The sequence below is a fragment of the Eublepharis macularius genome, chromosome 13 (assembly GCF_028583425.1).
Source record: "Eublepharis macularius isolate TG4126 chromosome 13, MPM_Emac_v1.0, whole genome shotgun sequence".
Lineage (NCBI taxonomy): Eukaryota > Metazoa > Chordata > Lepidosauria > Squamata > Eublepharidae > Eublepharis > Eublepharis macularius.
In genome coordinates, this window is record NC_072802.1 from 50,094,211 (window position 1) to 50,115,925 (window position 21,715).

At 45.0% G+C, this 21,715-nt stretch overlaps 3 protein-coding genes across 3 annotated transcripts; 1 reads left to right on the plus strand and 2 right to left on the minus strand.

Moving 5' to 3' along the window:
* Positions 1–2,153: 2,153 nt before the first annotated feature.
* On the minus strand, positions 2,154–5,178 carry C13H5orf52 (chromosome 13 C5orf52 homolog). Its single transcript, XM_054997103.1, has 3 exons — positions 5,096–5,178; positions 4,546–4,654; positions 2,154–3,168 (listed from the first exon to the last, which is right to left on the minus strand). The coding sequence occupies exons 1-3, from the start codon at positions 5,176–5,178 to the stop codon at positions 2,929–2,931; spliced, it is 432 nt and encodes a 143-aa protein (XP_054853078.1). The 3' UTR covers positions 2,154–2,928.
* Positions 5,179–10,087: 4,909 nt separating this feature from the next.
* Positions 10,088–10,654, plus strand: DUSP18 (dual specificity phosphatase 18). The gene has a single exon (XM_054996939.1). The coding sequence runs from the start codon at positions 10,088–10,090 to the stop codon at positions 10,652–10,654; it is 567 nt and encodes a 188-aa protein (XP_054852914.1).
* A 1,257-nt stretch (positions 10,655–11,911) lies between these two features.
* On the minus strand, positions 11,912–20,660 carry LOC129341650 (synergin gamma-like). Its single transcript, XM_054996940.1, has 6 exons — positions 20,459–20,660; positions 18,619–18,689; positions 16,026–16,122; positions 14,556–14,716; positions 13,220–13,324; positions 11,912–12,376 (listed from the first exon to the last, which is right to left on the minus strand). Exons 2-6 carry the CDS (start codon positions 18,667–18,669, stop codon positions 12,263–12,265), a joined length of 528 nt encoding a protein of 175 aa, XP_054852915.1. The 5' UTR covers positions 18,670–18,689; positions 20,459–20,660; the 3' UTR covers positions 11,912–12,262.
* Positions 20,661–21,715: the final 1,055 nt, after the last annotated feature.

Here is a 21,715-nt window from a genome sequence, read left to right on the forward strand (position 1 = left end):
CTATACAATCCTACAAAACACAATCCATAAAGGAATCTTAAAACTGTATATACAGTAAGAAAAATCTTTGCCTTGGGGATTGGAAGGGCCAGGTGAGGAAGAAGATATTTTGGGGGCATGAATTGGTCATCTTTTTAAAAAGGATATATGGTAACCCTGCACACTTCTGTCTCCTCCCATCTGTGCCAATGTTACACCCAGGGCTTTTTTTCTGGGAAAAGAGGTGGTGGAACTCAGTGGGTTGCCCTTGGTGAAAATGGTCACATGGCTGGTGGCCCCGCCCCCTGATCTCCAGACAGAGGGGACTTTAGATAGCCCTCTGCGCCAGCGGCGCGGAGGGCTATCTAAAGTCCCCTCTGTCTGGAGATCAGGGGGCGGGGCCACCAGCCATGTGACCATTTTCAAGAGGTTCTGGAACTCCGTCCCACCATGTTCCAGCTGGAAAAAAGCCCTGGTTACACCTATGGTTACCAGCTTTTAAACTTGTTCCTCTAGCTGTCCCTTTAGTATCAGTTTGATCTGCAGCAATTATCAAGTGATGTTATTTAGTTCCATCTCCTGAACAGCTTCAGCTGCCCATTTCTGCATATTAAACCTCTGTTAAAGGGACAATTCATTTTTTCCTGGCATCCTTAGTTACGCCTAGTCCTGGCTTAGATACAGATAGATGAATTTGTTTATGGCACAGTAAAACCCTACAAATCTGCTGCATATCAGAGTGCACCTGGAACAGTTCAAACGCAGCTTCAGCCATAATTTGAGAGCTGTTTCCTGTCACAGCCCCATTTTCCCCCACAAGGGAACAGATTTACTGCCACTGAAATGAATTGGAACTCTCCTTCCCTGAGTGCACAGAAATATTTAGATGTATGGCAAGGGAAAGGAGACACTACAGAAACATCACATCTTGTGCTTTATTTCCATGAACACCAAAAAAAGGTGCATTAATGCTTCCTGAACGGCTTCATCAAGATTTTTGGATGCTCTAAATATAGTAGGGTGGAGGAAAGGTGGCATATATAGCCAGATCTCGGAAGCTAAGCAGGGTTGGTACTTGGATGGGGGACCACCAAGGAAGAATCTGGAGAGAAAGGCAATGGCTAACCACCGTTGTTTCTCACTTGCCTTGAAAGCCCCTGCCAGGGTCACCACAAGTCCGTTGCAACTTGACAGTACATACCTATGGAAATATAGTAGGGCAGGCATGTCCTAGTATAGCCCACAAGTTTGCTCCAGAGCATCATCCCATGTGACATTGCAGAAAATTCTGCAATAGACTCTCCATTGGCTTGGGGAGCTGGCTGCTCCGATGAACACATGGAAGAGCCTTACAATTGCTCTACTAAGGTCAGCATTGTCTGCTTAGTCTGGCAGCAGCTATACAAAGTCTTTGGCTGCTTCCACACAGTGACGATGTTCTGTGTAGCATTCATTGCCACAGCCGAGGCATTTGTAGTTACAACAGAGCATCCAAAAAGCAGTTTCCCCCACATTTTCCTTGCCAAGGGCAGCCTCTGATCACCCCCCCCCATATTCCTGGAGATTTGGAGGGGGGGTCTGGGCAGGGCAGAGGTCAGAGATAAGCCAGGGCTGGCTCAGTACTATGACATTTAATAAAATTATTTTTGATAAGGTCTGTCATATGCGTTTTGAAAAGTAATTGTCCAGAGCACACTGAGGCTGTGGCCTCCGCTTTGCAGTCATCTGGAAGCAGGGCAAAAGACCCGCTAGTAGCCCTGCTGTGACCACTGCTGTGGTCTCACTGGCTGGAATGAGCATGCCCACTCATCCCAATGGTGGTCCAGAGAGGCCAGAAGCAGGAGGGTTCCTGCATGCTTCAGGCCACAGGGAAGCACAGGCAGACACAGCACAGCAAGAAGGGAGAATGGATATCTTGTGGAAATGGCTATACCTATGGGAACAAACCCACTTGGGAGGAGGTTGTAAGGGCCGTGACAAGCCATTTAAGCCCTCCTTAGCCCAGCATCAAGGAAAACATGGTCGTCTGCTCCTCTCTCCTGACTAGCAGCCCAGACTCCAAACATCAGTGGTTCTCCAGTGTCTCAGGCAAGAGAAAGTTTCTTTCTAAATGAAATGTTTGCCATCTGAACTAATTAGACATAAATGGTTCAAGTTACAGAATTATGCCCAAAAAATCAGTCCAGACATCAACAGAAACATGATCTCAGGCAGCAGGTGCTGAGAAAAGCAGGATACATTTTTTTAAAAAGAATTTGGATTCCACAGCCCATCCCCCACCCTTTGCTTTTTTAACCTCCCCCCTGATGAAATGTTCCGAGAACTGCTTGCATGAGATGTCAAGTTCTTTAGGTTGATCTATGTGGCTTTTGTTTTTAGAGTTAAAGTTGTAGCGACATTAAGATAAATCAGTTGTTCTGGGGACTGGATAGCAATAATTGTTTTGAATGCCCATGTCTGCTGCATAATACATCCAGCTAAAGATAGGATATGAATGTGTCGTCTTTTAAAAAGTAATTCCTCACTCAGACACAGCTTGGGAAAGAATTTCAGTGCATGTCCCAAAGTACCTTCCTCATGATCCAATGTTTTGTGGGTCAGGCTTTGATAAAGACCTTGGATCCATTTTCCTCTTGGCCAAGGGCTTATCTTGGACATCAGACTTTCAAAGCCTCTATTAACCAGCTTCAAATAGGGAATAACAGTGGCCAGCAGGATCATGGAGACCATAAAGTCTGTAAAACTTTCTGAATATGAAAATGATCTCAATTCAAGTGGCAAAAGAGCAGCAAAAGAGTGACCTGACCGCTGCAATGGCTTTGGTCTACCTTTAAGTCCCTCTTTCCTAAGGAGAGAAACCAACAAGAAAGAGTGAGAGGAACTGAGTATGATCACCATTATTTACACAGTGGGAGGTGCAGCCATAATACACCGTCCCAAAACAAGTACTTATTTTTTCTTCAGGATTGATCTCTGTTCATGGACAGAGGACTTCTGGGCAGTTAGCACTGCATTGTTTGAGATGGCTCCCTGAATGGCTCTCTGGTCAATCTCCTCCAGCATTCTCTGGTATCGATTATACTGCTTCTTCCAACGATTCATCTTGTTCTGTTGGTCATGCACAAACTTCTTCTTCACCTGTTCATAGTAACTGACGTTTTTTCTTTGGCTGTTGTCCAAGTGCCTTAGCTTTAAGAAAAAGTCACACAGGAAATAGTATCACCCATGGAATAGACAAGGATAAAAAGAATGAAGTCAAGACTCAAAGGCATGCAAATCATCTGGTGAACACTAGAAAAGCACTGCCAGATTAGACCTCCTATCCCAGAAGATGAGAGCTTAGCCTCAAACAAAGACATATGTAAGTCAGCTAGGGAGGGCTGATGGAGCTTATTGCTTTCATAGCAACAGTTCCTACAGGATTTTGCGCTCATTTGTTGGGATTCTCAAAAACTGGTATGGGAAAAATCAATTGATCTGTAATCCTAATCTCTTCTTAAATCAGACCCTAGTCCAGACCCTAGTCCCCCTAGTCCAGCGTTCTTTGATCCCAGCATTGAAGGGACAGATCTTCCCAGGCATTCACAAGCAAGACATGAAGATGATTAGAGACGGGTTAGAGAAGGTAGAGAAAGATGTGTTTTTCTCCCTTTCTCACAATACAAGAACTCGTGGGCACTCTATGAAATTATTGAGCAGTCGGGTTAGAACAGATAGAAGAAAATACTACTTTACACAAAGGGTGATAAACACATGGAATTCGTTGCCACAGGAGGTGGTGGCAGCTACAAGCATTGCCAGCTTCAAGAGGGGACTGGACAAATATATGGAGCAGAGGTCCATCAGTGGCTATTAGCCACAGGAGATAGATGGTATTCTCTTTGTGGGGAGGTGGTGCTCTGTTGTCTTGGTGCTGGAAGGAAGGCAGTGGGAGGGCTTCTGGTGTCCTGGCCTCACTGACAGTCCTTTAGATGGCACTGGATTTCTAGCCACTGTGTGTGACAGAATGTTGGACTGGATGGGCCACTGGCCTGATCCAACATGGCTTTGCTTATGTTCTTATGATGGCCAGTTTGTTCCCAGCATCGAATATACAAAGGTTTACTGCCTCTGAATATGGAGGTTCCATCTAGCTCTCCTGGCTAACAGCCACTGCCAAACCTATACCACTAGCCACCATGGCTGTAGATGGAATTATATGAATTTAGTGAGTACAGCTAAAAGTTGATAAACCTAGACTAACATACTGATTCTTGCCCCACTGCAGCAATGTTCCCTGTTGGGGAAATGGGGTTGGGGTGTCCAGGTACCATCCAGAAGTGGGTAATGGTGGCAAGGGGTGTGTTCTCCTTCTGTTTGGGGTGCCAAAAATGCCAGAAATCCCATCCCTGCGCATTGCTTCGGACATGGTGGGCACGCCTTGAACTGAGCCCCGAATCACCACGAAGCCACCAGAGCTCCCACTCCCACTTTAACAGAATCCAAAGTGACCCTGGGATGGTCTCCTGCCTTCTCATCACAGCAAGCGCATACCTGGGGTGGGGGAGGTTCAAAGGGAACCCTTACCTTAATTTCCTGCAAACGCTGAACACTGGTATTGTCACGAATGATCACGTTAGAAACATGGCTCTTTGGTAAAAACTTCCGCACAGCTGCATCATGGCCTGCAAACAAGCTGAATGGGAGGGGGAGAGCCTGTTAGAATGGGGGGTGCCCCTGCCTCCCTTTGCAGCCAGGACTGCCTGTTCCCAATGCCAAGTATTCCAATATACTGCATTTTTGTAGTGATACTTTTTATATGTTTAACGTTTTTTATAGTTACCTTAATCTTCTAAACTGTCTTGGGGGAGGGGAGGTCTATACATTTTTTAAAAAACAAACATTTCTCAACCTCACTCCCCCCCCCTCCCGCCCGCTATCTTCAGTGAAAGGAATTCTGCATATGCTCAGTGGCAAGGGTCGGGTCAAAACAGTGCCTGAATATCTTGCAACCCAAAACCACAAGAAAGAACGGGGAGGAACTGAACAGCTGTCATGCACAAACGCCCGCAAGTGCAAAAAAGACTGGAGGGAATTGCAGACATTTCAAATGCACATAACGCGGCTCCGCCCCAACCTGAACAGCACCAGCTCCTGGCTGGACCGGGGCTGGAAGAAAGTGACCACAGGCCGAGGGGTCTCGTCCTTCCTGCCTTCCATTGCTGACCCGCTGGCTCACGAGTCAGCCCGTGCTGTGCCGTGCCGTGCCGAGCCGCGCCAGGCGGCAGAAAGAATCACAATGGGCTCGGGCCTCAATGGTTGCCCTGGAAACCGCCAGCTTTTTGTTGTTGCTGACTGAGTGTTGCTGCCGCCGCCGCCAAGGCGTAGAGAAGGGAGCAGGGCCGGAGGAGCAGAAGGCTTCGGGGGCGATCTGCCCCCCCCCCCGGTGGAGAGGTGCTAAAGCTGGGGATGGGGGGGGGAGAAGGGGATGCACCCCCATTAAGACGTCTTCCTCACGTTCCTGAGATCATCTCAGCAGGCTGAGGGAAGGATGGGGAAAGGCATTACCAAAGAGAGCGAAATAGATCTTCCATGTTCAGAGGCAGTCTACCACCTCTGAATAGCAGATGCTTGGGAAGGGGGAAACAAGGGGGAAAGGGCTTTGGCCTTCCTGCTCTGCAGACAAATAGCCCTTCATCTGATCTCGAGTGTATATGGCTTTAAAGGTCAAGGGATGTAATACAGACCAACACACACACGGGTCTATTAGCCATGATAAATGAAACCTCCATGCATATACAGAGACAGGATACTGGATGCTGGGGAAGCAAAACACCTTGCAAGATGGTGTATTGTTTGTACCCTGCGTTTTGGGTCCAGGAGGCATCTGGCTGGTCAGTGATGGGGATAGAAATGATGCTGGGATAGATGATGCTTTGGCCTGATCCGTGTTCCTCCTCTCCTTTCTTTTAGGATCGTTGAGTTTATCAACATTCGTACATGCACACCAGTAGTGTATGTTTAGAGGGCAAAGCGTTTTTAGTGTCCTGATGTGTAAAAACCCACAGCTAAGTCTGGACTAGTACAACACCACCTGTTAGTACAACGACTCCCCACTGTTGTGCAACAGAACACACAAAAGGGGCAGAATCACACTTCAGCAGTGTAGCCGAGGGACTCACAGAGCAAGCCTGAAACACTTTCCTGGGAATAAGCCTCGCTGAATAGATCTAAGCACAGTAGATTGCTTAGGGTTGCTCCTTAAGAGGTGAAAATATAAGCCAGTTTCATCTCTGCTTCAGATCTCCTCTGCTTTGTTGTAAGGAATGAATCATTATAGAGATGATATATGTGAAGTGCTCTTTAAGCTATTTCTTTTAAAAGTCTTTATTTTATACATTTTCAAAGAAACATCGATTAATACATATCACACAACAACATAATCATAAAAAACCAACTGCATGAAGAATATAATGTGTATTAAACTATAATCTTCTGATTTCTTTTGGGAGACAGAAGTGTACTGGTTAGAGTGCTGTACTAGAACCTGGGAGGCCCAAGTTCAAATCCTCACCCTGCCGTGAGAGCTTGCTGGATGACCTTGAGCCAGTAACACGCACTCAGCCTAGTCTACCTCACAGGGTTTTTGTGAGGATAAAACAGAGGAGAGGTGAATGACGTAAGCTGCTTTGGAGAGAGGGGAGGGTATAAATGAATAAACAAATGTCAATATGCTCTTTGAGCACTAAAACTGTGCTGTATTTATACCCCTTTTCCTTTCCCTCCCCACTGGGGATGCAAAGTGGATTACAACTGAGGAGGTCAGGAGAGCCCCCACCCTCCTGGCTTTCCACAAACGATGCAAAACTGAATTATTCAAAAAGGCTTTTCACTCAAATGGGAGGGCCGCATTGTAGGGAGGGGGTCTCAGATGCTTCACTAATGAGTTAGGGACCATAGACTTCACCATTATGTTGTGTTACATATTATCTGTTGCTTTAAATATGTACTCCTATGTACTACCCGTGCTTTAAGTTGTCTGATGTCAATCCTAGAAGTGATTATGTTCTGTTTCAGTATTTTCTTCTACTTTATATTGGATTCTTGCTAACGCTATGTCTTTTTAAACTTTTTATCTATTTACCATATGGCATTGTTTATGGAAATGTAGTTGATACCGTACGGAAATGTACTTGATACGGATTGTACTAATCTCATACTGTGTAATCCGTCTTGAGTCTCAGTGAGAAAGGTGGACTAAAATGACATAAATAAATAAACCTGCATTCTCCCCTCCTCTCTGTTATGCTGGCAACAACCCTATGAGGTAGGGTAGGCCGAGAGTGTGTGACTGAGCCAAGGACACCCAGCAGGCTTCCATGGTAAAGTGGAGGTTCATATCTGGATCTCCTAGATCCTAATCTGATACTCTAACCACTACAACTATCAACACTATCAGCTATCAATATGTAATTTTGAGAATGGCAGCAGTTTTTTCTTCACCTATCCTCTCTGATTTGACTGTCAGCTCCATGTAAGTTTCACATGATTATACCCTAGCAGCTCCACAGATCCCCTTACTGCCAATGAAGTTGTAGCAAGACTGTTATGGATTCTCTCTCTTCCGTGCAATCAAGGATGGAAAGAATGGGAATGCTGATGCTAGGCTGTCTCCCCTTACACTGTATCTTCTTTTTTCAGAGCTCTTCTTGTGAGATTCCAGGTTGTAGTAACGTCCTGGAGGCATGCCAAGCTTTCAAGGAGATACATCTTAAAGGTACAGTTTCTGCCTCAATCTCTAATCCTGCTGTTTCAGAGCCAAAAGACAGGTACAAGGACTTCCTTGCAAGGGTGCTTGCCTGGGTTTTCCACACTGTTGCAAAAGTCACAACCAGTCACCTTCTGCGTGACCTGCTTCTTGTCATAGGAAAGCTCAGCTAAGCTGGCGGCATAGCCCCTGGAACCCTGCCTAGTTACCAACATGTTATTGGCATCTGGTGATCATACACTCACCCTTCCGGATGTTAGAGATAGCAGGAACTGCACTTGTACAAATGTTATCTAGAGTGATGGAAATGTTGATCTAGGCCAGAGGTTCCCAAACTTATTTGGCCTACCGCCCCCTTTTCAGAAAAAAAATTACTCAGCGCCCCCCTGGCAATCTACCTTCAAGAAGTGGATAAAAAGATGCAGTGACAAATTTGCACATAGTAAAGAAAGATGTTGTTGTAAATAAGACACTTTGAAGCTCGAAATCATAAAGTATTCTCCACTAGTCAAATGGGAGCGGGACATTCCTTACAACTGGGAAAGCAGCTTCTCCTCTAATGCAGGGTCAGTCGACTTTTGATTGATCCCTGGCTGTAGGGACCCCCCTCCCCCTCCCTCCCTGATCCCAGGGAAGACCAGGAGAAGGCAGGGAAAGGCTGCTTTAGATAGGTTCTGGACTCTTCTTTCTTTATGCTTCCACCGATCCCTTATTTTTATTCAATGCCCCCCAATTGCACCCAAGGCTCCTACCACCCACCTGGATCATTCCAGTGCCCCCCAGGGGGCGGTATTGCCCACTTTGGGAACCACGGATCTAGGCAATGCTAGTAGCAATTTAGCAGCATTGCTTACACTCTCCTGTAGACAATTCATACAGAAAATGTGCCAGACTAACTGTCCACATTTGTTACGTTCTGGGCAACGTAACAGCACTAACATAGACCTTTCCAGTGGGTGATGGGAAAGGAAATAAATTGTTGCAGAAGGAAGGGAGACGTACCTAAACGTAAAATGAGACAAATTACGAGTTTTCATATGTAATATTTCCAAGACTTGTTTCTTCCTTCTCTTAGGCATTTTACTAAGACCAGCATGCCTATGATGTTCAAAGAAAAAGCTTCCTGAATCATCGTCCAAAGGCTACAGTAGAAGCCAGCACTATTTGGTCAGTGGTTATACTGGTACACAGAGGCTTGCTCAGAGGATGTAGTAGGGGGTGGTATGTGGCAGCCGAGCTGGAGAGGGATTTATATTACGACCTTATAAGTATTCATGTTTTTTATTTTCAATTACTATGTCCCATGTTAAGTTTTGGCAAAAGCCTTGCTGGTTTTGACCAATGGGCTGTCTAGTTAGCATCTGGTTTCTCCCACAGTAACCAGCCGGATAGCCCCAGGAGACTTACAAACAGGGAACGGAGGTCAAAGCCTCTCCCTGTTCTTGTCTCAAACACCTGGTATTTAGAGCAAGATGCCCAGGAAATAGATGTTGAGTAGCCGTGTTAGTCCGTCTGTAGCAGTAGAAAAGAGCAAGAGTCCAGTAGCACCTATAAGACTAACAAAATTTGTGGTAGGGTATGAGCTTTCCTGAGCCACAGCTCACGTCTTCAGCTGTGGCTCATGAAAGCTCATACCCTACCACAAATTTTATTAGTCTTATAGATGCTACTGGACTCTTGCTCTTTCTTACTGGTATTTAGAGATACACTTCCTCAGAACATGGAGGTTCTATTTAGCTATCTATAGACTTATCCTCCATTAATTTATCTGATCCTTTCTTTTAAAACCCATCTAAATTAGTGGGCATCACTATATCCTGTGGTAGTGAATCTCATACATTAACTGTGTTACTGCATTGGGTAACAAAGTACATACTTCTGTCTATCCTAAATCTATCCTAAGTTCTTTCTATCTGCAGAGAAAAAATTATCTCCATCCACTTTCTCAATACCATGCATCACTTGTATAACATTCTGTTTCCCTTGTCATTGCTTCCAGGACCATTTATCCATCAACTAAAATGTATTGAACTGGTTGACAACTCTAAAAATGTTCAAATCTGAAACTGGAAGTTCCAATGTGTTTTTTCCCCCAAATAATGCAGTTTGAAACACATTTTAAAACTTTTCATATTATTTTTTTTAATGGAAAGCTTTAAAAATGATTTGATTGGAGAGAATTCATTTTAGAGAACTTTCCTTTGGAGAGGAAGAAAAATGTAATGATGTCAGTAATGAGGTAGGAGTGAAATCCCAAGTTTGTTTCTATGACCATAACACCATGGCTCCTCTTTATACCTCTACTCCCAGTTGAGCGATCATGATGCCCTCCGTAGTAGCTGATGTCTGAAGTTCGCCTTAATGAGTACAGTCTTCGGAATCATCCCCATCCTGTTCAGGCATCCGTCTGCCTATGGTCTGTCCCGGATCACCGATAATCTGTTCATCAGCAATGGGGAAGCTGCCAACAACAAGCTCTTCCTCTATGCCAACCAGATCACCACTGTTATTAATGTCTCTGTGGAGGTGGTCAACACCTATTTTCCGGGCATTTACTACATCCACGTTCCGGTAGTCGACGCCCCCACAGCTCGCCTTTATGACTTCTTTGACGCCGTAGCAGATAAGATTCACACAGTGGAATTAAACGAAGGCCGCACCCTGGTGCACTGTGCTGCAGGTGTCAGTCGCTCAGCTGCACTTTGCATAGCCTACCTGATGAAGTACCATTCTATGTCTCTGGTAAACGCACACGCCTGGGTTAAGGCTTGCCGTCCCATCATCCGTCCAAACATTGGCTTCTGGCGACAACTCATTCAGTATGAGGAGAAACTCTTTGGGAAAACCAGCGTCTCGCTGGTCCAATCTCCGATGGGGATGATTCCTGATCTCTATGAAAATGAAGTCAGAGAAATGATAGCTTTATAATGAGCACCACACTCATGGCAGCAGGTTATGGAGCACACAGCACAACACAACGAACACCAGCACTACCTTCACAAAGTTTGGGACTTTTCAGTCTTGGCTTAGCAGACAGCCAGCTGCCGTGCAAGAAAAGAGGATTTGTTGATAAGAAGGGGATACTCCATGTAGGGTTTTTTTTCTCTATAAACAAAAACAACAAACGTTAGAGGAAAAAAGGATCTGATTAAGCTTACACCAGACTCTGAAAGAAATCCTTTGGTGAAGCTGGATACCTTTGTTTTAGGACAATGCCTTTTGTGTTTCAGCAAAGCAAAGCCATAAGAATAGGCAGCGCTTGGAAGGGGGAGGCTGGCTGCCTCCGGGATACTGCAGGTCCCTTCCCTTGAATGTCCAGCTTTCATTTTAAAAAGAAGACGTGATGAAGAAGTGGCAGCGTGAGGGCCTCTTTCTTACAAGGGTCTAAGAAAAACTGAACAAGCAGAATGTTACCTACTTGTTTAGCAGGAAGTCAGCTTGTTCCTGACCAATTAGTGCAAAGGCTAACTTCGGTTTTATTAAAGTAACATTTTGCAAAATTAAACTTATTAGACTATTTGTGTTTAGGTTTGTGTGTCAGCAAACAATACTCCTCCCACCGCAGTGTTCACCTAGTCCCCTTAGCAGGAAAGCAAGATCCTGGGTCCTTTCACACAGCGGATGCTAACCTGCAGCATCCTCACTCCCCAAATTTCCTTGTGCCCTCTTTTTCTGTTTGCTGTCACAGTCCATACTTTCTCAAACTGGATCAAAGGTAGTTTGAGAAAGCATGGAGAAATGATGAGGAAAACATGGTAAGGAAAACACAGGAGCCAGTTTGATGTAGTGGTTAAGAGCAGCAGGACTCTAATGTGGAGAACTGGGTTTGATTCCCCAGTCCTCTGCTTGAAGCCAGCTGGGTGACCTTGGATCAATCGCAGCTCTTTCAGAGCTCTCTCAGCCCCACCCACCTCACAGGGTGATTGTCATGAAGATAATAATAATACTTTGTAAACTGCTGTGAGTGGGCGTTAAGTTGTCCTGAAGTGTGGTATATGAATGTTGTTGTTACAAAAAGGAAAAAAGACAATGGAAGGAAATGGAAAGAAAATCCACTAGAGGTCAGCACACAACCCATGGGAAAATCCTCTATGTGAAAAGATGGCCTTTTGTTCAGAATACTGTTCAGAGTACTGGTTGCAATATCGTACACTTGCCGAGCTCCTGTCAGTGGTGCCTGCGGAAGAGTACCCACTGTGGATTTGGATTGGGCCCCAGGATTCAGATCGGTTTTAGCTGTCACTCGTATCTGCCATTTGAAGTGGATTCTTCCCCTTGCCTTCTAGTAAGGCTACTCATGCTTTTGCAAAGAAATAGAAATGCTTTCTGTAGATTAAAAAATCTGCTTTATTAAGTACCTTTTAACTTGTCTTTACAAAAAAGGTTATCTTGTTAAACACAAACAATGCAAAGTGGATTTCCTAGTAATTTGGTTCAGCTTTTCACAAAGGCCTTGAGATCCCACAGGGACTTTCTCAGCCATTACAAAGTCTGTTTTCCTTCAACTGAGGATCTTGTGAGACAAGCTTCCAGGGGTCACTTCTCTTTTGGCAGGGTGGAATCCACACAATTCAGCCAGAAATTGGCACAGCTGGCGTGATAATAGCTACCCTCGTATATAACAGGATCAGAGTTGCCAGTCGGCACCTGCTGAAACAAATTAACAATTAATTGGGGTACACTCGCTGAGCACAGACAGTGGGCAAGCTTACAAGTGCTGTCTAAAGTGCGGCCAATTTTTTTTCTACTCCAAGAGGGTCACCACTTCTAGCAAGAGGCAGTCTGTATTTAGAGCACAAAAGAGTGCAGTCTTCCCCGTTACACTGCACAAAGCTTTGTGGGTCTGTCTGTTCTTAGTGGATGCCCACAAAACTTCTGTTGGCCATTTTGGAAATTGTTTTAATTATGGAAGACCCAGTTAGGGCAGCAATGAACACCAGAAGGGTTAATGACTTTGGAAGTCTCCATAGTACAGCAGGTCTCTGTACATGTGCAGCACAAAAATATTACACAGCATCAGTGTAGTTTGTCTCCATGACACTGGCTGCATCAGACACATAAACACATGAAGCTGCCTTTTGCTGAGTTAGACCCTGGGGTTATCAAAATCAGCATTGTCAATTCTGCTGGCAGCAGCTCCAGGGTCTCTGGTCTTTCTCATCACCACCTACCTGACCCTTGTAACTGGTTGGGGACTGAACTTGGGACCTTGTGCATGCAAAGCAGATGCTCTACCATTGAGCCACAGCCCCATCCTGAGCTGTCTGAACCCATGATGGGGACCCATCACATACCAACTAATCCTTGTCAGTTCTAGTACTGTTTTGGCACAACTGGAATCATAACTGTGGTATGGGTTTCTGTCAAAGACGTAAGTAAAAAGCATCTCTACCTTGGATAGCATTAAGAACCATTACCACATGCATGAGACCTCTTCAGGCAGTATTTTGATGGGGCAACAGGAAAGGAACACCCTGTGTTTGTGACAGTCACCTCTGACTCCTGCTTCACCTCTGTTAGGCAAACCTCACAGACACGACCAGGTGTCGGGTTAGGACCAGACCGATGCGTATCACTTCCTCCTGGTGCTTCCAAAAGCTTCAAGTTCCATTAGTAGAGGCAAAAAATGGGTGGGAGAGGAGGGGAAATCAAGATTTTTAAACCTTGCCTTTTCTCCTACAAAACTAATTTTAGTGACATTGTTATCAAGGTTTCAATTCCAGTGCTTCCTCTCTCCAAAGACAGGTTGGGGAACAACTATGCTCACAACATCAGAGATTCCACCGAGCATTCCAAGTGTGCTCAGACTTAGAAGGAATATTACAACTGTCATCAGATCAGGGCACCCCAATTGAAGGAGGAACTGGAGAAATGGGATGAGCCTGGAAATAGCTACACCACATTTTAGTTATATCCTTTCAAGTGAGCACAGGAAGCTGTTTTGTGCCACTGATCCTGCCAGTCCAGTGTTGCCTGCTCTAACTGGCAGCAGCTCTCCAGAGTCTTGGACAGAGAAACATCTTCACCAGCCTTGATGCTTGAAAGCCTTTTAGACTGAAGATGGCAAGGGTTAAAACTGGAGTCTTGCGGATGAAACAAGGGCCCTTGATGACTCACGGGGCTCTGTTGCGGAGTGACAGAAATTCTGTCTCATTCTGTCAACAGTTGCTTACAAGGCAGAGCATCCTTGTGTATAGGGAATGAAGGAGAGGCAGCAATACTGAAATAATGGGGATTATCTGATCTTGAAAGCATATTTGTTAAACCCACGCAGCCATTCCACATCCATTTTCTACTCTCCCAGGACCACCAAGCAAAAAGTAGACTGCTTAAGCACCATCATTCCCCTTTTAGCTGTTCTACCTTTCGCTTCAGTCCAGATATGTTAGGAACTTTGTGGAGGAGAAGGGAACAAATACTGCAGATGTATCAACATTTGACCCATTGAATATAACAACAACATCTGATTTATATACTGCCCTTCAGGACAACTTAATGTCACACTCAGAATGGTTTACGAAGTATGTTGTTATTATCCCCACAACCATCACCCTGTGAGGTGGGTGGGGCTGAGAGAGCTCCTAGAAGCTGTGACTGACCCAAGGTCACCCAGCTGGCTTCAAGAGGATGAGTGCGGAATCAAACCCGGTTCTCCAGATTAGAGTCCTGCTGCTCTTAACCACTACACTAACTGAATATGTCCTTGTCCCAGAGATCTTTAAAAAGCAAGTCCCATGTTTGGCTTAAAAAGTACCAAATTTGCCTTGTCTCTCCTCCTTCACCAAAATCTACTATAGTATATTTACACTCACTGACTGGAATATCTTACCAGCATTTGCAGCATGGGATGACCAAAGACGAGAAAGGACAGTAAATTATTCCAGGCTAAGTCCACTTCTCGCAAAGTATGTTGCAGCATTTCATTTGCTAACTGCTGAGCTCTTACCCCATCTTCCAAGCGTTTAGACACCCGGTACACCTCAGACAAGCCTGAATATGAGAACAAACAGTAAAGAGCCTTGCATCCTGGGCAGCAAACACACAGCAGAACGTGGTGGGGTTGAGTGGACTGTGGCACTTCAGGTTGCAGATAGAATACTTCATTTTGTAAAAATGGGCAGTCCACTCTGCCATCGCAAGCACTTGTGCATTTCTTTATTGGGTTGCAACCTGCAGGTCCACAGAGCAATTTACAACAGATTGAAATACAGTTTGCACTGCTTCTCACACCTCCCTACCCATTCTTTCTCCAACATCATACCATGTATTCCTCCCACCCACCATTTCTGCAGCACATTAAAGAGAATCCACATCAGCATCAAGCAGGGCTCTTCAAAATAGTTGCGTGTCCCCCAGTTGTCCATGCCCTTAGACATCACCCTTTGGCATCTGCCTGAAGTCTACTGTTGTCCAGAACAGAAGAGCTTTTAATACCCTAGAAGACCCCAATACTATTAGGTATTATTCTGCTTCAGGTACAATTCCATTGGCGAGTTGTGAATGGCAGTTGCCTGGATGGTGCAGTCTCTATTCCTTTCTTCCTAGGTCTGCAGACTTTTTTAAGGGGCCAAAGTAGACAACAGCCAGGTACTGTTCAAGACTATTCTGCATGCATTTGAAGGTTGATTTGCCACAGACTGCATGTGTTGAGTGCTTCAGTCTGTGCTAGCCTCCAAGCAAGATATAAATAAATAAATAAATAACATTTTGACATTTAGAAGGGTGCATTATACATATTATAATCTATTCACAGATTGCACACAGCAGTGGGCAAACAGCACAGCATCCTGGAAATACCAAGTTTCATTTTGCTTTGTTAAAAGTCTAGCCTTCATGAATGCATAGATGTGGGAGAACATCTAGGCCACACTTGGTGAAGTCTCAAAAGCCTTCTTCCCTAGCCCCCATTCATTACAACAGAGCTTATGCAGCAAAACTTTTTGGTGAATTGGGCCCTACTGGTTAAACCTGCCCATAGCTCATGCTGCTGGTATATAAGGGTATATAAAATGGTATATAAAAACAGCAACTGAAGACGTCATGCCAGCTAGTCTCCCATCTGGGTTGCTTCTGCCATTCCCATGCACATCTACCGTAAAAACAAAATATCATGCTCTTGTACTTAAACTGGGATTTAGACTTTTGCCCCAAACCTCCTCATGCACTGATCCTGAGGATAAGTTCCAGCTAAGAGGAGTCAGAGAACACATTGCACACCCCAGTGCAAGGAAAAGGATAGAGAGACCATGACACCCTGACTTCACCATAAATTATATGCATAAATCCATTCATTCCATACCCAAGATATATGCAGTCCCTGGTTTGGATAGCAGCACCTCACTGCACACAGACGGACGGCTTATGCCTGCAAGGATTTCATTGGCCTTACCAAATACCTGCAGAGGATACAGGAGAGACACATGAGTAGAGTGCTAGGGATAGTAGTCTCTGAAGATTGGTTATTTTCCCCACTAGCCCAAAAGAATGCCTGCAGTCAGTAATGCAAGCACACATTACAAAGTCCTTGTGTGCCCTCCATGTCTGCTCCAATACTGTCAATAGATGTGCTCTGGAAATTTCACGCCCAGAACATAATTCCCAGTCATGTAATAACCCAATTCAGATCAGGACCACAATGCACAGGGAAAGGGGAAGTTTGATTTTTTAAAGTTGACTTCAAAAGAGCAACTCTTTCAATATTATGGATGAAAGTCTGGGGGAAAATAGCACAGCTGCATTTCTTGGAGATGCATAAATGAAACAGAGCTTTGAGGAGTTATTTTAGAGGTCCTCTTGGATCGCTTCAGTCCCTTGCACAGATGCCAGGCATATTCCAGGAGTAGCACCCATCACTCTCTCCTCTGACTCCATTCCAGTATTGCAAAACAAACAACATCCTACCCCTTACATTCTTTGGAAACCTGAATCTCAGAAAGCAGATCAACTTAGGCAGCACCTAAACAATGCTGCCTTTAAAAGGATGTGGAATCAAGGAGAAGGGAAGGGAAATAAAAAACGGTTGACCCAGAATTAAGCAAGTTGGTGCAATTACTAGGACTAACCAGCAGAGGGGGAGAAGTCTACATACACATTATACACTGGGCAACTAATCCTGCAAACTGTCTCTTCAGAGCCAAGTTACAAGTGACGCCTTACACAGGTTGGACACTTGTCAGCTTCCCTCAAGTTTTGATGGGAAATGTAGGCGTCCTGGTTTTACAGCTTGGCTCTCCCTTACAGCTGCAAGACCAGGATGCTGTGCAAGTGCGCAAAGAAGGCTGCCTCCAGCATCACCCACTTTCTTTCCTTTGCAGAAAGGAGGTGTCATAATGATCTGGCTCTGCCAGGAAGGCCTATCAAGGTCTCAGAAGCCTGTTAGCAGTGGGACTGGACCTGGCTAAACCGGACCCAAACGTGCCAGCCCTGATTCGAGATACCCACAGGACTCGACGGGCAAGGGTGCGTGGCGACGGCATGGAGAACCAAGGGGCGAAATGTTTTAGTAGCCGCAGAAGCCCTTATAGCCAAGAAGTAAAAACCAAGCAGAGCATTAAACAAGGAGAAGGACAAAAAGATTGTAACGGAAATCGTTGGAAGGCAAGTGTCAAGGTAGCAATTCACTAAGGTGGTCTTAGTGAATTGCTACCATCCCAATGCCACCCCCCAACCCAGGGCCAAGTAAGGATTGTCCAGTACTGCCATAGCCACAGCCACCACCCAAAGAAGCCAGCTGCTTGAGGCCCAAACAGGGTGTGTGAGTGGCTGCTGGCAGAAGCCAGATGCCTGAATTTCAGATGGGGCAGACATGGGTGCTGGCAAGAGCCTGCTCTTGTTCTTCTACCCACATCTGTCCTTTGGAGGGGCATAGGTTGTTTGGGCCCCTCCCAGCATGGGGCTCAGGGCAGCTGCCCTTTTGCCTGTTGTCTAAGATCACCTCTAGTCAAGTGATTACAAGTATTTGCAAAGTTCACTGCAGGGTGCCAGGTTTCAACCCCAGAACCGTTTAGTTAAGCAGCGAGATGTAAATCTTTTTGATAAACTAACCTAGGTATCCGACAAAAGGGATATAAATTAATGCAACCAAAGATCTCACTTGGAAAGGTTCAAAGGAGCTCCAGGAGAGGATGCTATCTGCCCTGTACTTCTCACCTATCCCCCAGGAGTAGACATAGGGCAGAGTTCTACCTCCTGCTATTATAGCGTGTGTAGTAAGTGAAGGGAGAGAACAAAAAGGGCAAATTGGTGACAGTTTAAGAACAAAAGCTGGAGACAGATCAGAGGGAGAATAGAGAGAACTGCCTGGAGAAAAGAACAGCCAGTCCCTTTAATCACTGTTATGTTACAGGTGATATTATTTACCTCCATGCCATGAAAAGCTTCAACTGCCCATTTCTACACATTGAGCCTCTATAAAGGGACAGGACATTTCCCTCCAGGACTGTTGGAAACCATAAAAAGCAGACATCTTAAGGAAGAGGAGAAAGTAGAAAGTACAGCTGAAAGGAACAGATTGAACGTGGAACTGTCCTATTTGTCTAGTTCTGCTTTCCTTTTGGGAGACTGTTTTATACAGACTCTGTGGTGCTGGAAGGGAAAACCCAGGTGCAGGGACTTCTCTACCCATTTCCCTCCTGCTATTTTCCCACTGAAAACTATCCCCCCAAAGTTACTCCCCCCACTGGGGACACCCCCTCAGGAAAAAAGTAGGTATCTGTCCCTTTCACCAGCAGGGATTAAAAGAAGCCCTTAAACAGGGTGTCAAGGCCAGTTCAAGGTGTTTTGTCACCTGAAGTACACCCGTTACTTCCTGCCATGCTACCACTGGTAAGATCTGGCATCTCTTGCGTTGCCAATGATCAGGAGACAGCCAAAAAGGATGGGAGGAGCCTTACCTTATGGATCTGCTGGAGGCATTGTATCCGATGGTCTGTCTCAGAGTTCATCAGCCTTGGTACTCTGGAAACTAAAAGGAAGAGTAACACAAGCTGCATGGTTGTCACTTGCCCAGTGGCAGCCTTTGTTTGGCCCCGATACTGCTCCTTTGGGCCAGCAAATAGGTATTTGAAGGCAAAACATCTCCAAGTATTTTAGTTTCCTGCCAAGGAACATGTGCATCAAGCAACTATTCAAAAAACAGGACCATGTGGGGTGTGTGGGGTGGGGTGACCCTTCCTGTGCTTCTGGATGCCTGTTTCAAGGGGGCTTGCACATCCTCACACTGCCCCCTTGGAACAGCTGCACACACAAGACCCTATAACAGTTCATCAGACTTTGGGCTAAGTAGACCAGATGCCAAGAACCAGGCTTCTAGCTCTCCTGTAGATGTGTAGAAAAGGAAATTACAGGGGCAACTTTTTCTTGCCCCTGTCCCAAATCCCCTATTAGGCTGCAATATTTAGTCAATCAGCCTATTTGATTGATTTAAAAACCTTTTGATGGATTTAAATTAAGAAAAAATTAAAGTCAGTTTCTGGGTAGAGGTCAGGGCACTTTCTTAGAAATGGCATTCCTCCCCATCTTCTTTCAGACACGGGAGGGAATGCCTTTTCTGAGCCGCTGCCAACTGCGACATGTATATGCATTATCTGCAGAACAGAGGAAGAGTGGTTTTTCTTTCAACGTTATTGGTTTTGACATATGTAAATGTACACAGACTTAATCAATTACCTCATGTGATTAACCTGCTAAGATTTTTTTAAAAACCAAGCTCTATACAGGAACCCTGCTGACCTCCTTTGAAGCTATTTGTCTGCTTCCTGCCCTATAAATTCCATGTAGCAGCTGCCATAGCCAACGCTGTTCATTCCCCAGGATTTCATGAATGCAGAATTGTGTAGAATGGATCTGGATAGAGAGGGACATTGCAGAAAACACTAGAAGAGATTCTGAAAACAATATGAATGCATCTCCAGAATTTATTTTATTGTTAAAGGGGGAGGAGGGGGAGAGACACTGATTTTTACTGGCACTTTGGAATGGCATTAACGCTTTCTCCTGGTCTGTTATCAAGATTTCAGAACCCCATCACCACTTATTATCTACCCTGTTTGGAGAAATATACAGACAAATAGTAGTGGGTGGTGGGGTGGTTGAAGACAGAACAGCAGCAAAATCCTCTTCCCTTAAGCTGCAGTCTTGAAGTCAAATGCGGGGGGGTCGCGGGGGGGGGGGGGCAGCAGCCGGTTGCTATCTACTGGGGAAAAATGTCCTGAAAGATCTGTTCATACATCAGACAATCTAATTAAAGAAAGTAGATCGTTTCCAAAATATCTGCCTGGGGAGCTGAAGTTCAACCCCAGCCCTGAAACTCGGGCTGCCAGATTTTCAAGCAGTCCTTTGAACAGACTCTTAATGTGCAGGAAAGAGCAGGCGGAGGTTTTCCAAGAGCAGCTCATGTCCGCTACTGGAAGCACATCTCCCCACCTCGGCGGAAGAATACGCACCTCTAAGAGCAGGCTGAGCCCCCAGTAAAGGTACAGCCACAGGAACTGGCTAATCTCTGAGCAGACTTCAATAAAGTGCTTTTCCCTTCGTATGAAGTCACGCAATCAGCTTCATACATGAGTCAATATTAAAGTCTGCCTCGTTTATTTATTTTATTTACTCTCAAGCATGCCCTAGCATCCAATCCCTCTTTTTAGAATTGGGTTTATGTAGCTGTACCTACATAGAACACTTGCCCATATGCTGTACCTTTCATTTTACTTGTAAACAAAACCACCACACACTCACCTCAGTCGTTCACTCTTCAGACTGATAGCAGAAGAAAAGTTCCACAGTTCTAGAAAAAAGCTTTCTGTGTACCTGAGATCCAGAAAATCCCCAGCATGGAACACAAAAGTGACCACTGGGTAAAATGTGTCTTTTTGCTGAGTCTTTCTCTAAGGGAACTAATCCAGACAGGCACCTGGCAAAGCCTTTACTTTCTTCAGGAAGTGTGCTGTGTGACACTGTAGACTAGAGTCACATGACAAAAACTGGATTCTTTCCTCACAACCCCTACCCCCACCCCCAGCTCAGCATTATTGACAGAACTTTAGGGATATTTTGCAGATTCATAAAGGTTTAATAATTCAGTGGGGCAGTAAGAACCTGAATGGTATAAGCTGACATGTAGAAATTCAACAGGTAAAGCTTTTCTGGTATGAGTACCAGTGACAGGAAAAGCTTTATCTGAATTTCTGTTTGTCTTACAGATGTCAAAGCACAGGAACCACACCAGGGAAACAAAACAGTTGGCAGCTCTACTTTCTTTTTAGGAATTAGCACGACAATCCTAAACTTAGAGAGGAATCTGACTGAAACCAATGCAGCCAATTTCAAAGTGAACTTGGTTAGAAATAGAATGTAAAGAGGGTAGAGTCACCTTTGTATGCTCCAAAGGTATGTGTCGCAGTCCTTTCTTCAAAGGCAATATATGAAATTGCTTTATACTGATTCAGACCATCTTGTTCAATACTGTCTGCTCTGACGAAGGTTTCCAACAAACCTGGAGAAAAAAAATGTCCTGTTCCTTTAATAGTGTCTTAATGGGCAGTCGCTTAGCAGGTGATGTTATTTGCCTCCATGCCATTAAAAGTTTCAACTGCCCATTTCCAAACATCAAAACATTATTACACAGGCAGGACATTTTTTCTCTAGGCCCACTAGCAACCCAGCTCCAACTGGCAGCAGCTCTTGGGCAAAAAAAAAAAAAGATATTCTCTACACCTGCAACTGGAGAGCATTTAACTAGAGATACCAGAGACTAAACTAACTGGGCCTTCTGTATGCAACACAGTTGTTCTTCCTTTGACTCATAGCCCATTCTGGCTCTGATCCTGTGACAATCAACATGAATCAAGTGAAGCATCATTTCTCTGAAGGGATAAACTGTACCTGTAATTTCTGTGTACTGGGATGCTATTCAGGGCTGGATCAAGGGGGGGGCAGGGGGGTAATCTGCCCCCGGTGCCACCAGGGAGGGAGCGCCGGAAGCAGCTGCCAGCT

Coding starts and splice junctions, on each gene's coding strand:
- C13H5orf52 (XM_054997103.1), bottom strand. CDS start 5,178: ATGGAAGGCAGGAAGGACGAGACCCCTCGGCCTGTGGTCACTTTCTTC. Junction 4,655..5,095: donor CAGGAGCTGGTGCTGTTCAG/GTTGGGGCGGAG, acceptor CCTCCCATTCAG/CTTGTTTGCAGGCCATGATG. Junction 3,169..4,545: donor AGCGTTTGCAGGAAATTAAG/GTAAGGGTTCCC, acceptor TTTTTCTTAAAG/CTAAGGCACTTGGACAACAG.
- DUSP18 (XM_054996939.1), top strand. CDS start 10,088: ATGAGTACAGTCTTCGGAATCATCCCCATCCTGTTCAGGCATCCGTCT.
- LOC129341650 (XM_054996940.1), bottom strand. CDS start 18,669: ATGAACTCTGAGACAGACCATCGGATACAATGCCTCCAGCAGATCCAT. Junction 14,717..16,025: donor AGGGACTGCATATATCTTGG/GTATGGAATGAA, acceptor TCTCATATTCAG/GCTTGTCTGAGGTGTACCGG. Junction 13,325..14,555: donor ATCCCATGCTGCAAATGCTG/GTAAGATATTCC, acceptor TGGAACTTGAAG/CTTTTGGAAGCACCAGGAGG.